At 37.7% G+C, this 18,607-nt stretch overlaps 1 protein-coding gene across 1 annotated transcript in view; it reads right to left on the reverse strand.

Annotated features, from left to right (window-relative positions):
* Positions 1-6,848: 6,848 nt before the first annotated feature.
* The window catches only part of LOC132828194 (leiomodin-1-like), a 35,854-nt gene continuing 24,095 nt past the window's right edge, over positions 6,849-18,607 (reverse strand). Inside the window, exons 2-3 of the mRNA XM_060845135.1 lie at positions 14,160-15,566; positions 6,849-8,177 (exon numbers count right to left, since the gene is read on the reverse strand). Coding sequence (XP_060701118.1) covers positions 8,151-8,177; positions 14,160-15,566 — 1,434 coding nt within the window. The 3' untranslated portion in view covers positions 6,849-8,150. The remainder of the gene's footprint in view (positions 8,178-14,159; positions 15,567-18,607) is intronic.

Consider the following 18,607-nt stretch of genomic DNA (forward strand, 5'->3'; position numbering starts at 1 on the left):
GGAAACCAGGCAGCAGACCGAGCAGCTCAGAAAGCCCGAAAACAAGAAGCCATTAATCAGGCTGCAATGGCCACTATTGAATTAGCAAGATACGCTATCCAAATTCAGCAGCTACACCCCACAGGAAGAGAGAGAGCAATGGAAACTGCAGGGGCGTATTCAAAGGGGAGGATGGTGTCTGGAGGTGAGCAGAAAAGGAGGTAGCACCAGCATGTATAGAGAACACATTGCTTGAACTGCACCCACGGGCTCTGCTACATGGGTAGAAAGGCCATGATAGCAAGCCTAGGGAGAGAGTGGTAAGAGACGTGGCCAAGTACTGCTGCAGATGCATGGTTTGTGTACAACATAACCCAGGGAGATCCATAAAAGTTAGGATGGGACCTAGCCTAGACCTAGGGGACCATGGGAACTCCTTCAGATAGATTTCACAGGGCCACTACCACCTTCCTGTGGGAAAATGTACTGCCTGTAGACCAGTTCACCCAATGGGTAGAAGCATTCCCGACTAAAAGCTGCACTGCGACCACTGTAGCCAGAATATTAGCGAAGGAGGTAATCCCAAGGTGGAGGGTACCCCTCCAGATCAACTCTGACCAAGAGACACATTTTACAGGCAAGGTCATGAAGACTGTCTGTCAATTACACAGCATTAGACAAAAATTTCACATCCGCCATCACCCCCGGAGCTCAGGGATGGTAGAGAGAATGAATAGAACATTCAAAATACTTTAGCTAAGGCTATACAAACCTCAGGCAGAATATGGGCTGAAGTGCAGCCAGCCATACTAATGAAATTAAGAGCCAACACAGATCAGTCAACCGGATTAACACCAAATGAATTAATGATCAGGCGAGCAATGCAATTGCCAGAGACCATAATCACAGGTGGCACCGATGTGGGTCCGCTAAAAATCAAAATTCGGCGATATGTCATAAAACTAAGCGTCCAATTGAAAGGGATGCGTAAATCTGCAATTGATAAACAGGACAAAAAGGACAAGGCAGGGAAACTTGAAATCATCCCTGTGGTCCCAGCAACAGGAAGCCGCATTCTGGTGTGAGCATTCCCTGACAAACCTGGCTTTGTCCCAAAATGGAATGGCCCATATGACGTGGTAACAAGTGGGGACACCGATGCCTGCCTAGACATTAAAGAAAAAGGCACATGGAAGCACTGGACCCAACTAAAACCGTTTAAATACTCCTGTGACCAAACTAATGTCATTGACAATTCCCCAGGTACGGACAGGAACTGCCGACAGGATGTCATACCGCGAAGAGTACCGATAACACAACAGAACAAACCACACAGAAGCACGACTGCAGCTCCTGGTGAAAACAAAAACTTTGACTGATAACTTAATTTTAACTGCAAAATGTATATACCTGTCTGTATTTTACTGTGTTTAAGTGTCGAGACTGTTGGGAGCATGTCAGGATTTGTAATGTGGCCTGACTATCTTAGGCAACAGTACCTCAAAAGCTCTGGAAGCAATTAATATAGAGCTGGCTGAACTCAGACTCTACACACAGCAGACACGATAACGCGGTGATTATCAATTAGCACAGCAAGGGGGATTTGTACAATTATTGGCGACAATTGTATCACCCATGTTATTGATGCCTCCTTTAACATTACAGAAGCCATCAAGAATATCCAAGACCAGGTAGATAATTTTCGACAGGGAGCCACAATTATAGACAGCTGGCTAAATTGGTTGATCGGTAAATCTTGGGGAACCTCTTTGGCACAAGGGATAGTTCTCCTCATTGCATTCATGCTGGTATTCTGTGTGGGCCTCAGGTGTTTAAAGCTCTGCTGTAAGGCGCTACTGAAGAGAACTGTACCAGCAGTGAGTGTCACCATGGAAGGGCCCCCAATAAAATTGGCACTCCATGATACCCCTCAGGAGGGGAAACTCCGAGAGATGGTCTACTTCTACATGTAAATTAGGTGGTGTGTGGGAGATCTCCAAAGTCACCTCCTTGACCACAATGGGGGGACTGAAGTGGGAGATGGCATGGAGCAGGGTGACACTGAGCACACGGACACACAAAATGGCCGCTGAGCCATCAGTTGGCCACTTGAGGCATAAGATGGCTGCCAGACCACAGTATGGAGAGAAACAGCAGAGCAAACACAGACACTACTTGGGATCACCAGAATGCCAGCACAATGCACTCACAGCCTAGTTGATTAGTTTAAGGCAGGTGGGGGAGAGAATATACATGAGTGGCGTACACTGCCCATCTGGATCCAGCCAACACCTTTAATACAAACAGTTTGATACGGACTCAATACAAAGTGATAATAGCCAGGGCTGCAGTAATCGTCCCTTTCAGGAAGAGCGATTAGTGCTCATTACTACACCAATGGACTTCCGTGCAGATATTGAAATTGACAATGTCTGCACTGAGCTGAAACTGACAACAGCCGTGCTGAAATTAACAAAGGCTGCACTGGGACTGACAATGACTGCATCGAAACTATCAATGATTCTGCATGTTACAAAGACCTCATCACTGACCTATTGTATTCTAAAATATATAAAACTGTCTTGACATGTGCTTCAGCTTGAGAGAAGACTCGCAGCTGACCACTGTGCTGTTAATGTCTTTCCCTCACTGGAGTTCCGGTATTTCCTGGTACAATAAACTCTGTCATTGAACCCCAATTCTGACTCCAAGACTGATGATTTTCCCCACAACATTGTGGTAGTGTTTTGTCAATTATTGCAACCTAACACAGTATGATAATAAACTTTTTTTTGTTCTGTTCCCCTAAGTCTGGTCCTTTTCTTGGCTTCTAATCGACACATCACTTCTTTTTGTTTTGTTTTTATTGTACCATTCGTAACAAGGAGTGGATTGGCCTCCATCCAGTAATTTAAAATAGCAAAGGAATGAACTTTTGAGCTGCAGAAAAACTGACCAAATATAGGCATTTCTGTGATGCTTTTGTTTCTTTTAAGCACTGTGTGGTATTTAGGAATTAAATGACCAAAGTGAGTGTTATGATAAAAACCAATCTGATGTTGGTTTAATTTTGGGAAAATTAAATGTTTATCTTGCAAAGAAATCATTTGTGTCATAACAGTGAAAACAACCCCAAAGTATTATCATAAACATGTCTTTTTAAGTTGCTTTTCTGTTTTTATCACTTATTCTGTTCAGAAATCATACTGTGCAGGAGATGAATTGGACTGTGGCCATCATTTATGTTACACTATATTAGGCATCAGGAGGTAGAATTCATTCTGAGTCATTCTTTATTAAGTTCTGTAGAGTTAGTGGATGTTATATCATGTTTTATTCAACAGTGAAATCAATATTGGTTGGAATATATTCAATTCAGCTTAACAAGTTGGAGTTATCAGTAGTTCTAAGGTTCAACCGTTCAACCTGCTTGATGTTCAGACAAACATAGGGTGACAGTTTCTAGATTACCTGCATATCTTGTTTTAAAGAAGTGAATGGTGTTAATTTTGAGTTTGCCAACAGTTGGGTTATACAAAGTTTTACATATGCAAAAATGATGCAAATAGAGTCGTAGAGTCACACAGCATGGAAACAGACCCTTTGGTCCAACTGCTCCATGCCGATCATTATCTTAAACTCAACTAATCCCACCTGTCTGTACTGGACCCTATCCCTCCAAACATTTCTTATTCATGTACCTATCCAAATATCTTTTAAATGTTGTAACTGTAACTGCATCCACCACTTCCTCTTGAAGTTCATTCAGCACACGGACCACTCTCTGTGTAGAAAAAGTTGTCCCTGTGTGATGTACAATGTTATTATTGGTTTTATGAAATTGGCTTTCTTTGTATCAGATCTTTATGTATACATTAAGTATAACTATTGACGAATCCTTAGTAATATTAAATATTTTAATTACATTTAGTGGAATAATGAGTGATAGTGAAAGAAATGCTTTCAATTCCTGTGGTCAGAAAAGCATTATCTCACATATATCAATATCACTGATTGCTTCAGATAGTTTACTATTAACAAACAAACAAGGATATGGCGATATATCATTATATTAGCAATTCGTAAACAGTTTTTGTATTAGTAGCTTTTACTTTCTCGAATCAAAGAATATTACAGCACAATGGTGGCTCAACACTTCACATCTGTGTTTTTTTGGAAAGAGACACTTAATCATGTTCCCTTATTCTTCCTTGGACTCTAAAATGTTATTTTTCAATTTCTTATCAATTCCCCCTTTAAAAGCTTTTTTTCTGATTCCCCAGAGCACTTTAAAAAAACCTCTCCCCTCAATTTTTATTTATTTTCATTTCCTCTCAGTATATAGACACCATTAGCAAGGCTGATATTTATTTTACATCCCAAACCCTAGTTGCCTTTTAGAGAGTTGTCATTGTTCAGCTTCTTGAAATGTTGTAGCTTATGTGATGAAGTTCTTCTCATCATGTTGTTAGCTAGGAGCGTCCAGGAATCTGATCCAGCAACAATGAAAGAACATTGATGTATACCGAAGCTAAGATAGTTTGGAGAAGCTAAGATGGCACGTGATAACAGTTGTGAGATTGAAACTGTTTTATCTTAGATGGTATTATAGTTTTTTGATTACAGCTCTGTATAAGCAAGGATAGTGTATTGCATGACACTGATACACTTTCTATGTGGTGGAGAGACTTTAAGGAGTCGGGAGATGATCCTTTCTCTGCAGGGTAGCTGTCTAATGACCTGCTGTAGTCACAACATTTATGTGACTGGCTCAATTTAGTTTCTGGTCAACATTCGTCACACTAACTTTGATGGTGGTGTCTTGATCATCCTATACCATTCAATGCTATCATCATATTGTTGGTCTGTCCTTCACTGGAGATTACAGTTAACTGACACATGTGAGGCAAGAATTTTTCTGAATGTTGTCCTCAGTACAGATTGCTTGTTTATCTGAGAAATTGTGGATACAGCTGTTTTTGTGGAATCATCAGTTAACAATTCATCCTTGATCTAATGACAAAGGAAATATGTCGATGATTCAGCTAATGATAGTTGGACCTAAGTCTGTCAAGAAGAATACCTGCAGCAATATCCTTGGGCTGAGCTGATTAGCCACCAATGTGTACAGCCACCTTCCATTGTACAGATATGATTCTAGTATGATTCTAGTTTTCCCTCTTATTGCTACTGACTGGAGTTTTACTAGTGTCCTTTGGTGTTCAGTCAAATGCTGTCTTGAAGTCAAGGGCAGTCAATCTCACCAAACATTGCTTTGCTTGGACTAAGCCTGTATTGAAATTTGGAGCTGATGGGACATGGGAGAGTCAAAATAAGTAATTGTTCATAATACTTAATGTATGCCTTTTAGATAAGTAAGTGGTAAGTTGCAGGATCTTGTTGACTTGGATGTTGAATTCAAAAAGGGATGCTTTCACTGTTAGAACTGAAGGATGAAGTAGTTTTAAAGCAAAAATGCAATCTGTTGAAAACTACCATAATTTCATCATGTTTAATCAGCAAAACAAAACAGGATTTTGTTACCTATTGTGGGTTTGTTGTGCTGTACAGACTGTACCACTCAAACAATTTGACTGTCACATTAGCCCATTAACTGATTCTATACGTACCAGTCTTATTTTCTGTTCCTGCATTCTGGGGCTTTGGTAACATAGAGACATATTTTTGGATAGCATTGTCTTTATGATTGTATTTCAAGTGATGAAGAAAAACTGTTCAAGCTTCTAGAAAAATAAGATCCTAGGTGAGACATATTACCAGGAATAGCTATATAAAAAATAACCTTATCCAAAAGATTACACGAAAGTGCTTTGCAATGAAGTACTCTGTATTGTGTGCCACTGGGAACTGTGAACTATCAAATCTACTCACCACTGAGTCATATCCCTTTTAGGGAAGGTAAATATTTTTCTGCTCTCTGGGGAGAAGGATTGCAATGATACAAGGCTAAAACATTTTCAGTGAGCAAAGTAAATTGAGAAGTGTGGATCACCATACGCAGTTTATTAAAGTAGGCTTTCTGACCTATTAAATGTCATTGCTAAAAGACGCTGGGCCTGCCTGCAACAACCTAATGAAATACAGCAGTAAATCACTGTCAGATCGCACTTCATCTTTGCAAAAATAATTCAAATGCTCTCAGGACCTCCCAAGTGGCTCACAGCTAACTGATTATTTTTGAAGTGCAATGACTGCTGTTGTACAGGAAATTGGATAAAAATTGGTATTTATATAGAGCTCTACGTATCCTCAGACCATTCCAAAGGACTTCACAACCTAACTGTTCCATGGATGAATAGGCAAAATGTGATAGTAGTAATGAATACTCACTGCATTGAGCACCTCTCTCTGCATGTTCTGTAAATCCCAGAGTCAAATAGATTTACTGCTTCTAAATCTACACTCTGTGCTGCCTGTTTGCAACAAGGCAGTTAATGATGGAGCTTTACTAACAAAATAATTTTCTAACAAAATAATTTAAAATGTAAGCAATGGCATGCGAATTGTTATTGTATATCAAGAAATGGAGATTTCTGTTTAAAACATTGAAAATCTCTGCACATGCATATAAACAACAACTTCATGGAACACTGGAATCTGATAGAGAACTTGCATGTCTGCTATGACAACAATATGTTATTGTTGAAAATGTTTAAAGCAACTACTTAGGAGATCTTTAATTCTATACAGTTTGCATTCTGTAATGTTAATATGTGTAATATTACAAATGACAGACCTGATATGTAGGCAATAGTTATTCTGTGTGTATTTTGTAAAATGCAGAACTTACTAACCACAGATTATGCTTTTTTTTTCTCATAAATGATTTTTATTTAAATTTGGCATCATTCACAATGAGAAACATAATTATTACCTGAAAACTTGCTTTCGTATCACTATGATTGTTTATACATTTTTACTGTGTGTCAAAAGGAAATGTTCATGTCAAGACAATTCTGCAATTGAGTTAAGCTCATTTTTTGAATTAACATATTTGTTTCCTATATTGATATGCATTTTACACATGAAATGAAATATGGTTTTATATTTACAAAAATAATCAAAAGATAAAAGAATATTACATGTTCCACATTAGCACAGATATAGCTTTTACTGACAGACAAGAGACAGTAAACCAAATGTACTTGACATACAAGGAAAAAAATGCTTTTAGTCAGAAGAATCAACAGCTTTTTTATTGTGCTGTTTACTGTATTTTGTATTATTTCTATAAATGGTACATTAGGCATAGAATGGAAGTTACATGATTCCTGCTTGTGTATCTCTTGTGTGCAGAAAGCATACATTTACAAATGTTCTCATATTACATATTAAAATATTACATAGAAAACCAAACCAGCCAAATATTTACAATTCCTTTAGGGTTAAGACATTGCTCGTTTTTTCCACTGAAAATAGTCATTGCAAATAGAACTAGATAAGATATAAGGGAAACAGGTAATAAGAATTTTAAGTTGTAATACCTATTTCTAAGAAGACTGTTAAAGCTTTTTAACCATCATTATATGTCCTTACCTCTGATCATGGAAGGTCAGCTTGAGGATTACACTGTGTATCTAGAATTACAAGGCATCAGCCAAGCTACTGTCCCAGAGGGGAAGGAAGGTTAATAAATGCATGTAAAAATTAGGAGAGATGACCAAGTGGCATATCAGTCTGATGGTGTCATTGTTTCATGAAAGGAGCAAGGTTAAAAAGGTCATATGATCGTTATTTTAGCAAAGAAGAGAATGTGTATCAAAAATGCAATGTTCAGGTAAGATAGACGTTTCACAAATATGTCAATTAAAGTAACGATAAAATTGAGGTAAAGAATTGAGGTGGGAACATCAGGAAATTACAACCAATGGAAAGCTGTTGTAGCAGAAAACCAAACTATAGGCAAGTTACAAGATTTATTAAAAGTGTAAAAGCCACAGTGGAAAAATAGTAAGATCAAGCAATACAATTTGAGGAAGTTCTTCAAAATGTTTTCATCTTTTCACATGGCCTCAAACAAGGCTGTAACAATAAGTCGTTCAAATGATCAGAATGAGAACATTGTATCAATGAAGCTTTAGCTAAATGGTGAATTTGACTTATATAAGGATTAATGGAGCATCTCCAACAGCAGATAATGGCACATCTTCTTACTGTAGCAACTTTGGAACTTCAACCTAAAACCAGTAAAAAAAATTATTAGAAAAGTATTTCAAACAATTGTAACAAATCGAATTGAACATTATAGGTAATCAAATAGTTTGTTTTTAAAAAACATGAAATATTTATCAGTCAGGTTGCAATATAAGGCAATGGACAGTAGTAGAAACTGGGCTGATGTATATTTCCGCAGCCTGATTAGAAAGCTCAAGATAATGGTAGATTTCACAGGAGATGGGGGTGGATGGGATCCTTGAGATCTATGTTGGAAGAGTTCCCCAGTGGAGTCCTGCCCCTGGGCTGCTTAACTGACAACAGCAATTTCAGGGACATACAAAATAGATGCAGAAGTAAGGCTTTCAGCCCCTCAAGCCTGTTCCGTCATTCAATAAGATCAGTTAGTTGGCAATTTTAATTTAGGCAACGAGGTCCGAGAACTTTCCATTGGTGGACGCCATCACATTAGGAAGCGCCATGGTTCCATGTTCAGATAACCAGAAGCAAAAACTACCCCTGCATTGATGCCCAAATGCTCACATGTCCATTTTGAAAAAAACCTTCAATCAGAAAGACTAAGTGAATGATCTATCTTGGCATCCTCCAGAAATTTGGCATCACAGATGTCAGTTTTCATTTTGTTAATTCATTCTATGTGGATACACTGGATATTCAAAAGGCTATGGGCCCAGCCAACTTTCAAACAACACTTCAGAAGACTTGAGCTTCAAAACATGTCAAGTGCCTAGCTAAGCTGTTCCAGTACAGCTACAACACTGGCATCTATCTGATGGTCTGCAATTGCCCAGATATGTATTGTACACAAAAAAAAAGAGGTACAAATCCAACCCAGCTAATTACTGTTCCCTGACTAGTATTCCCTCTAAAATGTGCAGGTACTGGGATGTCCAAAACTATTGGTCAGCACGATGACATATTAACATTTACTTTCAGAAACCATTGCCACCCACTGACCTTAGAGGTCTCTGCTGCAAGGAAAAGAAATTAGAGGGACTGTTGCCCATTGACATCAAGGTCACATTTGACTTATTGTGGCATCAAAAAGCCCTAACCAAAATGAAGTTGCTAGAAATCTGAGGAAACATTGTCCATCACCAACTCTCAGAATCAACAAAGCGTCGCATCTATTAGATGCACTGCAGAAATTAACCAAAGGTCCTTAGAGAGCACCTTCCAAATCCATCTGGAAGGACAGGGTCAGAAGGTACAGGGGAAAACCACCTATAAGTTCCCATCTAAACCATTCATCATTCAGACTTGGAAACATATCCTTCAGTAATGCTGGTCAATATGCTGGAACTCTCCCCTACAGTATTGTGGGTTTACTTATACTAAATGGACTGCAGCTGTTCAAGAAGGCAACCTTCTCAAGGGCAACAAGGGATGGGCAATAAATGCTGGCCAAACCAGCAATGCCCATATCATATGAATAAAGAATTCTGTTAACAAATGTGTTTATTTGTGAGTATTTGAGTTCAACCTAGCATTTATAATAAAGTCATCTAGCAAAATGATCTCTGGTCATTTGTTCATCCTGCTTCTGTTGATACAGTTCATTTCCAAATCCTTTGTGTGGAAAAATAGCCATGTGACAGTTGCCAATCAATAGTAATGCAACATATTTTACAACTACTAGGACACCTGAGATTACAAATGCATAAGATTAGGCTGTCCCCAAACTTCTTCCTGTAGAAAAATACATCCTGAGCTTTCTATTGTAAGTAAGCATTTCTCGATACTAGAATATTGCAATCTGAACTTTGATCTATGTAACGAGGTGTGACTTCGAGCTAAGGGTGTCCACACAATTTACTGTTTTTCTGGTGTCTTCACATAATACATGATATATCAGGAATATCAGAATAGCACAGTTGGGGCAGACCCAAGCTGTTCTATCTAAAAGGTTTTCTGAGAAACAGGACATGAAGTTTTGAGTTACTATTTTCCTATGATAATCAATTGAACATTCAGTTGCTATACAACGTTAGCACAAAGAGGCATCTTTTCCAAATGCAGGAAACTTTGAGTAGAAAGGGGTAAGTAAGGACCCAGGAGAATGAAATCAGGATTCAAATCCTAGTCTTCATAGCCACCTCACATTTTCAGTTCAACATTCCAAGCCAAGGAATTCTACTGTATCCATTAAACAGGAAAGAATGATATTAAAATGTGCAATATTGGACCTGATTGTATAAAACATGATAATCATTGAATCCCTACAGTGTGGAAACAGGCCATTTTGGCGGAACAAGTCCACACCAATCTTCTGAAGAGTAACCCACCCAGACCTATTCCCTTACACTTACCCCTGACAAATGCACCTAACCTACACATCCCTGAACACTACAGGCAATTTAGTATAGCCAATTCACCTAACCTGCACATTTTTGGATTGTAAGACGAAACCAGAGTATCCAGAGGGAACCCATGCAGACACGGGCAGAACGTGCAAGCTCCACACAGGCAGTCACCCGAGGTGGGAATCAAATCTGGGACCCCACTGAACCACTGTGCCACCAAAATCATACAACAGCAAATCACAACTGAGCAATCAAACATGTAACAACAACAATTAGCCTTATATTGATTTATAAGCAGTTGTGAATTTACAGACAAACTCTCCTCTGCAGTTAAAATTAGAGCTCATAATGGCCCAGTTTCGAGCACATCCCCGAAATGAATATATTTTCTGGCTTAAAGCACAAAAGCCATCTTTCAGAAAGCAGTTTCCTTTAGAAAATTTCTTTCACTCAATAGGAAAAGGATACCAAGACACATGAATTCCATTATATTTCAACAATTTCTTGCATGTATATTGTAACTCTTATCATAAAGTAGCACATTTTCCAATTTCACTCTTTGTGATCTGACATTTATTGGAATGACCTGAACATTCCTTAACATTTTTAGAAGTAAAATTTTGAAATTTGAACTCAAAATTACTCAATTCTTCAAGTAAATGGTTGGTTTATAACTAAAATAATAACTCTTTTCTGTTGCTCAGTTCAATAGTAATGCTCTTACTTGGTTCCCTGCTGACTAAGCAATATTTGCTAGAGCATCTGGTTGCTCCTCCTGCACTCATGGTGTCAGCTCAGTTGTTGCATAGACCTAACTTTCCTTGTTGCCTGCTTCTTTGTTATTTGCATCCTGCTGTTTAGCAATAATGGGGAATTAGCATTGTTGGACTAGGATGGACAAAGTTGAAAATCACACAAAACCAGTTATAGATTAGAATGCTGCTGGAAAAGCGTAGCAGGTCAGGCAGCATCTGAGGAGCAGGAAAATTGACATTTTGGGCAGGAGCCCATCGTCAGAAATGTGCTCATTCCTGATGTAGGTTCCTGCCCAGAACATCGATTTCCTGCTCATTCGATGCTGCCTGACCTGCTGTGGTTTTCCAGCACCACTCTAATCTTGACTCTGATCTCCAGAGTCCTCACGTTCACCAAAACGAGTCATAGTCCAACATGTTTATTTGGAAGTACATGCTTTCAGTAGCTCGCTACTTGACGAAGGAGCAGCACTCCAAAAGCTTGTATTTCCAAATAAACCTGTTGTTGTTTTAACTCTGTTTAGCAATGTTATTCAAAGACAAGCGATCAGTTGCATTGTGTACACTGTTAATACCCAGCTCAACTTCTCCACCATTTCTGACTTCAGTCTTACACCCTTTCAGTTGTAAAACTATTTATCCAACTTCAAATCTTAAAAAAAAATCTCTACTTAATCTTTGAGAAAGTCAAAGCTATCAATTTTAGCCGCAGTCATAAATTCCATTCTTTATCACTATCTTAGGTTGAGCCAGATTCCTCACATTCTCAGCATTCTATTTGAGTCTGAGATGAACTTCGGATCCATCACAAAGATAATCTACTTATTCCTCCATATCATTACTCTCTTTTACCTCTGCTTCTACAGTTCTTTTACTGTAATTCTGTTCCATGTTTTTGCCAACTCTGATTTAACTAATGTAATGCTTCCCTGGCTAAGCTACATTGGCTTACCATTCCCCCAACACCACCCATCGTACTTTTTTTAGGTTATAACCACTATTGGTTAACTCTGTATTTCTCTGATTCTCATGCCTTGTGATTCCCAGACCTTTCATTCCCACCATTAGAGACCATGCCTTCAATCATCTGGTCCCTCTTCTCAGCAACTTGTCTACAAATCTTTCTATCTCCTCATCTCCCTCTGATTCTTTAGCACTGACCTTAAACTATATTTTAATCAAAGCTTTTGATCATCCCCCTTAATATCTTATTCATTGACTTGTGGCCATTGTTTTATGATTACACTTTTGTGAAGTATCATCAGAAGACTTCCGACATTAAAGCTACATAACAGGACATTTTAAAATTATTTTTATTTTATAAAATAATTGACAAAGCTATTATTGCAAAAGTTTGAAGTACTCTAATGATTCTTTATTTATGATTGTGTTCATTATCATTTGGAGTAAAATCTCTTTTAAAACACTTCAAAGTATATTGATAGTCATTGCCTATATAGTTAATGACAAATGTGAAGTTTCTTGCTTAAAAAAGAACAAAATGTATTGGAAATTTTTAAACTTGAAGAAATATTCAAAGAAACTCAGATCAAATCATAAGCCAACATGAAAGGTTATTTATATGTAGAAACTTAAAGAATAACTATGTTTTTGTAATACTCTTATATAGATACCAAACAATCATCAATAGATTCACTTCTTTGTTAATTAGAACTGTGTGAATGTAGGTTCTTGCCCCTAATTTCTTACCTGCTATCAAGGTTTGGATGACTCATACTGATTTCCATCAAAATGCCAGTTAAACTAGACTATCCTGTTTTGTTCCTGTCAACATCTCCAAGTCTCTGTCCTTAATTTTCTTGCTGCTATTTCAAGCTCATTTAATGTAAATTATTAACATCCTATTTCATCTCAAGTTCAACCGCCTGTTCCATTTCTGATCATTTAACAAAGCCTTTACGTAAGTAATTCATTTGTGCATAAACAGTGGTGCAATGCTGTTTCTGTGCTGTGCTGTATAACTAATTCTACAGAAAACCACTTTTCCCCCAATTTTTGTTGTCTGTTTCTGCCCCCAGCTGTTCGTTTTTCTCACCAAAACTGTGTCTAATCATTGTTTTCATCACTCCAATGTTTGACTTCTTCTGTGTCTTTCCAGCTCTCTTCCCTTGTAACCATCATTCACTAACCTTAATGCTGCAGACCATAACTCCATAAAGATCCAGACTCCAAACTCTACTCGCCCTCTGTCCACCCCAGTTTGCCAACTTTAAAACTTTCACTTTCCTTTACAAACCTTTTCATGGCTTTATTGCAAACTATATTTTTTAGGTCTTTACAGGAATATTCCATTTCCTAACTTTACTTTGCCTCATTTCCACTTATTGCACATATAATGGATGCTCAATCAATTATTATACTCTTATCCTCTGCAATTCACTATCCAGTTCCTCGTTGTTGAAACATCCTTGTCTGGTTTAAAACCATTTTCCTCACTAATCCTTCTCTTTCTAGTCCCCTTATTTATATACTCAGTGCCTGAGGGTCCAATGTTTTGTATTATGGAGTGTTATAAATATGCCATTATTGTTTTCTTCACAAAATCATACATGATATAAATGTCTTGAATTAGGTTTTAGAGACTTTATGAGCTCCACCAAAATTTGGCTTTAAATTTGTATTGCAATCTTGTTCTTCAACGTGGTTTACAAATACTTCACTTCTACAAAATAACATTTCACATTACATTTGCTTTCTGAGAAGCTGTTTTATAGGGTAAAACATTGCATTTACCTCTTAGTTCATAGAATTTCAACTTACTGCACTTTGATGGATGAAAAATTGACCTTTCAGCTTCCATGTTTGTATGCATTCTCCAGAGAATGTATTTATCATTTCTCACTGCTTTCAAGAAATGCCAATGCAAGATCTCCCAATAGAAAATATAGAAAAATTAGTCATGTACCTTCCTTAAGTTTTTCTTATTGCTCCCTCGAATGGCAGCCAGAAGCTGATCTCTTGAATTCTGTTCTTGAGCTGGTGGCCTGTCTTCCAACTTTCTTTCAGATACAGGCGTCAAGGAATTTCTTAGCTTCTTGGTCTCCTCATGTTCCTCTCCAGTCCTCTTGCTTTGTAATTTGTGGTTCTGAGTCACAGAGTTGGCTTTTTCTGGCAGGACTGGGGGAGGAGGAGGAGGAGGAGGAGCTGGTGGTGGTGCATGTCTAGCAGCCTTCTTTGGGGTTGGTTTAGGGGATGACCAAGGTGAACTTCTGGGGGAAGATTGTGGAGAAGGTTTAGGTGATTTTTGCATGCCAGGTGTCTTTGGGACTTCAAGTGCTTGTTTTTTGTCCCCTGCTTGCCCCTGTCTTTGCTCCTGTAAACGTTTTTGCCTTTGTTTATCCATGTTCCTACTTAATAAGTTTGTCACAGTCATACGTGGCCCTGCCAACTCAAAATGGTAGCCCAGCTTAAGAAGGGTGGTATTTTCTTTTAAAAGTTTGGCAATATCCATCTCGACCTGCCCTCCAAATATGTGACGCTGATTGTGGAATCTGAACTCTGTCAGTACATTATTCTGCTGCAAAGCTCTCATGATAGCAATGACGCCTTTGCCAGAAATGTAGTTGGATTCCAGGTTGAGGTTTGTTATGCTTTTGTTTGTCCTTAACACACCAGCAACAGCAAAAGCAACATGGTCATCCGCATGAGTATTGGCAAAGCTAAAGGTTTTCACAATAGTGTTTTCTTTCAATGCATCAGCAAAACGTATTAAAATGTCATTGTTTATTCTCTCTGCATTATTTAAATTCACTTCAATTATGTTTGGATCATTGTTCCTTACTTTTTCTATTGACTCATCATAAATGGTCGGAGTTGTTTGTGTTTCTGAAGCTTTTGGCTGTTTTTTCTCCTCAATGTTTTGTGCACTGGATGAATCTTTACATTGTGTTGAACAGCACTTACTAGAGTTTGTCACAGAAGGGCTGGAGCAGTTTTCATCGTGCTTAAAGTCTTTTGAGTCACTCCTTGTCTTAGAGTATCTTTCCTCTTTGATGATTTCCTTTGATGTTTTTTCTTTGGATTTAGTCAATTTTTCTTCTTTTCCCCTTGCTTGCAACTCACTGCTCTTCTCTTTCTCCTCTTTGTTTTTCCCCTTTATCTCTTTGCTCTTCAGTCTTTCTTCTTTTTCTTTACCCTTGATGTCTTTTGTCTTAGCACTATCCTCATCTTTTTCATTTCTTTCATGCCTTCCTTTTGTTTTAGTAGCTTCCTCACTTTTTTTTGTATTTTCATTGTCTATCTCTTTAACTGCTTTATTTTCCATTTCATGTGATGTGGATTGATTACATAATTCATCTGGGGTTTGCCCATCCTAAAAGAAAGGAAATGGATATATGAAAGATTATGGAATTAATGAATATTGTTCTTAAATTTCTACTGTTTTCTAAAGCTTTATACACTTTAAAAATACAAGACAAGTAATTCATAAAATTTAGAAATATTTTGTTATAGTAATTATGATCAAATAGGCTATCAATATTTAATTTTCATCATTTGACATTTATACCTATGACTTTCATGGACAAGTTGCTGACCTAATATTGGAGGTGGAAGTTTACTTATGGAGTGTTCAGTTTAGAAAAGACAATGGAGCTAGACTTGAAATATACAAAAAAAGCATATTTCAGTATTCTTCTTTGAGCAACAAAGGGGGAAGAAACAACATTAACTGATTACAGCAAAGAGTATGGCAAACTACTCTCTCCTTTTGTCTCCCCGAATCTCAACAAAACACTGGTGATGAATAAACTTGGGAAAACAGTTGACTGGAAATCAAAGGTATCTGCAAGCTTCATCTCTCTCTCTCTCTCTCTCTCTCTCTCGAGAAAACAGGACAACAGTTGGGATCCATGTTTCACTGTCATCACTTGAAGGTTGTAAAAAACTAACCTGTTATCATCCTATTGCACTAAGTACCCCTTAGTCCCCACATTCTATGTAAGCTAATTTCCTTTATTTTGTATGTGTGGTTGTAGTGCATTTTATTATTATATCACTTGGAAATGGCTCTTGTTTACTTTCTAACTGGGGGTTAAGTAAGTTAATTGCAACTCTGTACTAAATAGGAAAATAAAAATAAAACTTGGTGAGACTATCCCAGAAGTAGGTTATGGAAAAGGTGAGCTTGTATATTTATCAGGTTAAAATCATGATTGACTGAAATTTCCCTGATTTAGTCAGCCTGATTTTAATTAGTAAGGCAAAAGTGAGGACTGCTGATTTTATTTAGTGCTCATTCAAATGTCAGCTTGCCTCTTTTGCTTTCATCTTTTCTTGAAATTTATCAACGAAATACTTGGGCAATTGACAAGACCATGTAAAGGTGGGGAATCTGAACGTTGAATGAGCAAGCTTGGCAAAGCTTTTTAACTGAGCCATGACATTGGTGCCTCAGGCAATGTGGGTAAGGTTGCATGATGGATCTGTCAAACGAAAGAGTTCTAATTAAAGGAACTGGTACTCACTTGCATATGGATGTTTGAGTTTGCAGCAACCAGAAGAATGGAGAGAAACCCCAGGAATCTGCTTCATAGGTCTCTCACTTTTAACTGGAGGTGCTGCAATGGGATGTTATGGATTACAATGAGGTGAGCATTCCAGCTCAGACAATATTGAGAGAGAGTTGGCCTCTGTTGTGCCTGCCTCTGAAATAGAAGGCACTAATATCTTCCAGGTTAATCATATGCAAAACTACCCCGGGAGGTTTGGTAACTTATTGGATAACTGCTGTCACTGGTGATACAACAATAAATTATTTAGATAATTCCACACCACGGCAAATGAACTATTCAAAACACTGCAGTGTAAAGCCAAACTCTGCAAACTGTTCAGCAACTAGACTTGCATATTCATCAGTTATAAACATTGCAGAATGCAACTCAGCTCATCTTCAGTGTACCAAATTTGACACCCAGATCTTGACATCCAAATTAACTTGTAAACTACTTGACAATACCACCGGTATAAAGCAGCCCGACTTACATTAGCTGTTTCCTCAACACCACTGTCATCATTTTTATACATTCCTTTGGAACAGAAAAAATGGAAGATAAAGTAGTTTAATGTTAAAATAATTATAATTGTTTTTTAGTGTTTGATCGCTGTTTTATATTTCAAATATAATGTTTATACCTATGGTTTTCCCACTTCACATACATTTGCTTTCACATTCTAACATCGTCCTAAAATGATGACATTACTAAAAGTAGAAATGACTTGGTTTGACATATTTCAGACTTGAATGATTACACTGTATCCAATGAATCTCATCTTTTTCTTCCTCTTTTCACTGCTCAAGTCCAGTGGCGTAAGAGGTAGACAAGGATGTGGTTAGTTTTCCATGGGACAGATCGCTAGTCTTTAATATCTTAAATTCAATATCTTCACTATTGTATAGAAAGCTTTGAGTTTGTTTTCAACAGAAGGATTGATCCATCCATTCCCAATTCCTTTCTTTACCCATTCCAGTCTCCTCTGTCATAAACGAATAACTTAATGCTACTCTTGTCACATAAATGCCTAAGGATGTAATATTTGTCTATTTGTTAACTGTAATAAATTTCTGTTGGATTCTTTAATATTGTGATATCCGTGACCAGTTTCTTATGTTACAGGAAATAACATAATTGTTGTAGCAGTAGGTAAAATACGTTTGGATGCAATCTCTGAACAATCCAGAAAGTAACATTGATAAATTAGCATTGGTACTCAAATGTATGTCAGATGTATGTGACATGGGGAGTCCCTCTGACAGATGAAGAAACATCTCTATACTCCCCTTGACAATTATATGTGTGTTTTAATCTACCTGGTGAGAAAAAAAGCAAGCAATTATGTTTATGAACAATTTCACATTTCATGTTATCACACTATCAACTAGGCCATCAGATCACTGTTTCACAATCAATAATGAGTTTCTGTTTCTGAATTATTATGCACTTCTTCACTTGGGATAAGGTTCCAGGGGTAGGCTTACCAGCGGTCTTGCCACAGCCTGATTGATTAGTGGTGCAGTGTGTCTTCTCTGGAAGAGATTGTGCCGATCTTGCATTGGCTTAGCAGCCAATTGTTGAGACCTCTGACCTCTCAAACAGATTCCTCCATTATCATATTACACTCTCATACGGTCTCCAGTATTACTCTCCCTTGTGGAAATAGCCTCACTAATGGGGTCCTACTTAACAAACTTTATGTAATTTAAGTAATGTACTGCTGTATTGCAGCATTAATAAATAATCATAAAACTAGGAGCAAGAGTAGGCATTTGGCTCTTTCAGCATGCTCTGCCATTTAATATAATCATAGCTGGTCCTTTACCTCAATGTCATATTCCTACTTTCTCTTCTTATACCT

Source organism: Hemiscyllium ocellatum, chromosome 26, assembly GCF_020745735.1.
Source record: "Hemiscyllium ocellatum isolate sHemOce1 chromosome 26, sHemOce1.pat.X.cur, whole genome shotgun sequence".
In the NCBI taxonomy this organism is placed as follows: Eukaryota; Metazoa; Chordata; class Chondrichthyes; order Orectolobiformes; family Hemiscylliidae; genus Hemiscyllium; species Hemiscyllium ocellatum.